Genomic DNA, 4,030 nt, shown 5'->3' on the forward strand with positions numbered 1-4,030 from the left:
ATTTCTTTGTATGTATGGATCACTTGGGTTGTTACCAACATCTGGTGAAAATTTCATGTCATTAGCACCTCTAGTAAGATATTTACTGAGAAAAATGTTGACGTGTTTAATACTTATTTTACCTGCTGTAAATGTACTTTGGAGTCTGGACAAATGTTCAGAAATAATTCCAAAAAATTACACGTTAAGAAGTGCACGGGCATTTCTCTGTATTAAAAGAAAATCCTCAAACCGTGAGACTAAAGTTTTGAACCGAATCGTGATTTATTTTAATGAATGCGTATAAGCTTGGTGTAAATGTTAAATCTATTAGTCATGTGGAAAATAATTTAGAGATGAACTGAAAATGGTGTCAAAAGGGAGGGAAATGGCAGCAGAAGGAATATTTAGTTCAATCATCCAAAGAACTTTAGAGAAAATATTGAGTGCAGTTGTGGAAATGTGTTCATGTACCCAATTGTTAAAAATATCTTGGTTAAACGATTTATTGAAGCTGATAAACTTCATCCTTTTAATACATCTTTAAGGCGGAGCTAAATTAGAGATTTTATGAAAAAAATGTTCCCATGCAGAAGCTTGAATTTAAATGTGTGGAAAAGCAAACTGGTTTCGGCTGAAGCTAACGGTGGTGGTCCTGCAGGTGGGATTGGCACCAAGGTGAAGTGGCTAATCTCGTGGCCTCTGCTCCTGCTGCTCTTCTTCACCGTCCCGAACTGTGCCAAACCTCGCTGGGAGAAATTCTTCATGCTCTCCTTCCTTCTCTCCACCGTCTGGATTGCAGTTTTCTCCTACCTGATGGTCTGGATGGTAAGCATGAAATGCAGAGTTGTAAAGTAACTAAGTACAAATACTTTGTTACTGTACTTAAGATCTTTTGGGTATCTGTGCTTTACTTAAGTAATTATTTTTCAGCCTTCTTTTAACTTCTTACATTTTCACACAATTATCTGTACTTGTTACTCACATTTAAAAAAAAAGGCAAGAAGTAAAAAGTTACTTTTATTTCATTCCAGCTTGTTATTGTAAAAAACTAAATAATATAATGTAATGTAATATAAACTGTGCCTCCTAGAGTGAATTTAACTGTGGTTGAATAAGAAGTATAAATATATAAAACTCTGATAGTGTATTAGTTTGTACACAAACAAATCATGTCTCCAGCAGGACATAATCATTAAAATAAAAGGACTGTACTTAAGAAGTATTTGTATTTCATGAATTATATTATTATTACATTTGGCCGCAGCCCTCAGATTTTCATTTTAGAAAAGCTTTGTGCAGCCTTGATATATGTATATAAACTGAAACAGACTAGTGCATCCTAGATTTAACAAATTAATTATTTTAATACAATATATAGTCATTTCTGCATTTTGTTTGGAGGTCACCTCCTGATAAATGTCCTTACAGAAAATCTAACTGCTCGTTTTGAATCAATACTTTTGCTTTTAATACTTAAGTACAAAAAATTACAGGTACTTTAAGACTTTTACTCATGTAATATTCCTAAAGGAAACTTTAACTTTTACCGAAGCAATCTTTTGGTAAGATACTTTTACTCAAGTATCACTTTGTGGTACTTTATACAACACTGGATTTGGCAGAGATTTTTGCTGTTTTACATTCTGCAAAATTGCGACAGTACTTGCTGCCTATTTAACAAAGTGTGTAAACAGAAGGTTTAGTCTGATCTACAAGAAATGATGTTAGAAAATATTAATCTGGATCCTATGTGCTGTGATCATCCCCAAACTAAAGAACACAAATGTTAAAATGTTTAATGAAAAAACCCAAAGACAACATGTGAAACTCCTGATCTTTCCACGTGTCTCTGCGTCTTCAGGTCACTATAATTGGCTACACGCTGGGAATCCCTGATGTCATCATGGGCATCACGTTTCTGGCTGCGGGCACCAGCGTTCCAGATTGCATAGCCAGTCTCATTGTGGCTCGACAAGGTATCTGTTGTCCTTCTCAAAGAGTTTAACCCTATGAAGCCTGACCCTTTAAAAAAATAGTCAGAAAATTCTCATTTATTTAGAACTGACATGTTTATTGGGCCTTGAAACAAAATCCAAAAAAAATTTTTTTTTTGTCACATCACTTTGTTTATGAGATATTTTTTTGTGTCTAATCTGATCCACTGGGCTGTTTTGGTWACATTTTGCTCACAAAAAAGTTAAATTAAGAAACAAAAGACAGTGTTGCCCATAACTTTTAACAAGTTTAAAACACTCTAGGAAGTTTACTTCTTTTTTTTTTTATTTTTACAATGAACATTTTACAGCCATTAATTTCACTTGGTGGTAGGCACAAATACAGTTTCTGTCCTTTTTCAGGCACAGATGTAGCTTACACTTTATAAAAAAAATTACCATCTATTATCATATTGACGACATTTTCTTACTTTTCTTTTTTTTCTCTCTTTTTCCTCAATTTTCTTTGACATCTAACACGTAAATATTTGGTCAGTACAGCGTAGAGATTATAATTTCAAAGGAAACCACTTAGAAAATAGTTAAAATGTGTTTTCAAATGGCATTTCAGTAATTAATCAGGCTAAATAGCGTGTTGTGTTGTGACAAGAATACTGTTGATTAAATTACTAAAATGTCACATACGGGAGAAACTTGTATACCTGATGTATCAAGTTTGATACACACATTTTGAACACAGTTTAGCTGTACTATTAAAAATATTTTTAAGTAATTATGAATTGTTTCAACACAAAGTATTTATTAAAAAAATTACAAACAATATTGATGTTCTTAAAAAAAAGTTCCACTTCCTGCAGTACGTTGATAATCCACCAGAGGGCAGAAAACAGGTATGAAATGATATACAACTGGTTTTTGAGGGGAAAAAAATGATCCCTTTGATAAAATATAGGTCACAGAATCCTGCGTAGCAAGCATGATACAAATGATGATATAACCTGTTGGTTCTCTTGACACTGAACTGGAAACCAGTCCAAATGGTGTTTGTGAGATTGTCTTTTATGGATCAAAACACTACTGAAGCTCAAATATTAATTAATTACCTTTTTTCCAGTTTATATTTATTTTTTCTAATTGCCAAGCAAGTGTGAATCATTTGAAATCAGAATTTTTGTCATAATGAATTTTTACACGAATCTCTAAGTGTAAAAAGATCGATGTCCTAAAAAAAAAAAAAAAAAAAAACAGTTGCTAACTTATGAAAATGTATTTTGATTGCATGGTGCTCACAGCTAACATTATGTGTATGAATAATTTCAATTCACTTGTAGTTTGAGTTGAATTAACGTTAACTTTGTTCTAACAGACGACCAAGAATCAAGTTTATGTAATAAAACTGAACTTATAAAGCACTAAAGCGCTTTACAAACATTCACTCATTCACACACTGATGGTAAGCTACATTGTAGCCACAGCTGCTCTGGGGCACACTGACAGAGGTGGGGCTGCCATGCACCGGCACCACCGGACCCTCTGACCATCATCAGTAGGCAAGGTGGGTGAAGTGTCTTGCCCAAGGACACAACGACTGAGACGGCTGGACAGAGGATCAAACCGGCGACCTTCCAGTTCCAGGACGACTCCACTAACCACTCCACCAAAACAACATAATTATAATATAAAATTTTATTTATAGGCGCCTTTCAAAACTCAACACAAAGGTCAATAAAATCACAATAGAATAATAAAAACAAGCAGCCGAAGCCTCTCAACCCCAAAGTATTATAAATCCTATATTTATTTAAAAATGGTTTAAAATGAGGGTTCTTGTAAATATCTGGGGTCTCATTTATAAAGGATTGCGTGGAAACCATACTAAAAGTGAATGTACGGCCAAAAGGCAGAAATGGCGTATGCCAAAAAAAATTCAGATTTATAAAACGGTGCGTACACATGTTTCTGCGCATCTTTCCTTTATAAATCACAGCCGCACGTCAGAGTTTGCGCACGAGGTCCCGCCTCAGGTTCTACCCTCTATACGCTCACACTCAACCATAAACAGTCAATGTAAAGTACCTCATGAATGTTAAGAT

General features: G+C 34.3%; 1 protein-coding gene across 3 annotated transcripts in view; it reads left to right on the top strand.

Moving 5' to 3' along the window:
- The window catches only part of slc24a4b (solute carrier family 24 member 4b), a 30,602-nt gene that overhangs the window by 23,099 nt on the left and 3,473 nt on the right, over positions 1-4,030 (top strand). For all 3 annotated transcript variants that reach the window (XM_014022258.1, XM_014022259.1, XM_014022260.1), the window contains exons 13-14: positions 641-807; positions 1,844-1,958. In XM_014022258.1, coding sequence (XP_013877712.1) covers positions 641-807; positions 1,844-1,958 — 282 coding nt within the window. The remainder of the gene's footprint in view (positions 1-640; positions 808-1,843; positions 1,959-4,030) is intronic.

The sequence above is a fragment of the Austrofundulus limnaeus genome, unplaced genomic scaffold, assembly GCF_001266775.1.
Source record: "Austrofundulus limnaeus strain Quisiro unplaced genomic scaffold, Austrofundulus_limnaeus-1.0 Scaffold321, whole genome shotgun sequence".
In the NCBI taxonomy this organism is placed as follows: Eukaryota; Metazoa; Chordata; class Actinopteri; order Cyprinodontiformes; family Rivulidae; genus Austrofundulus; species Austrofundulus limnaeus.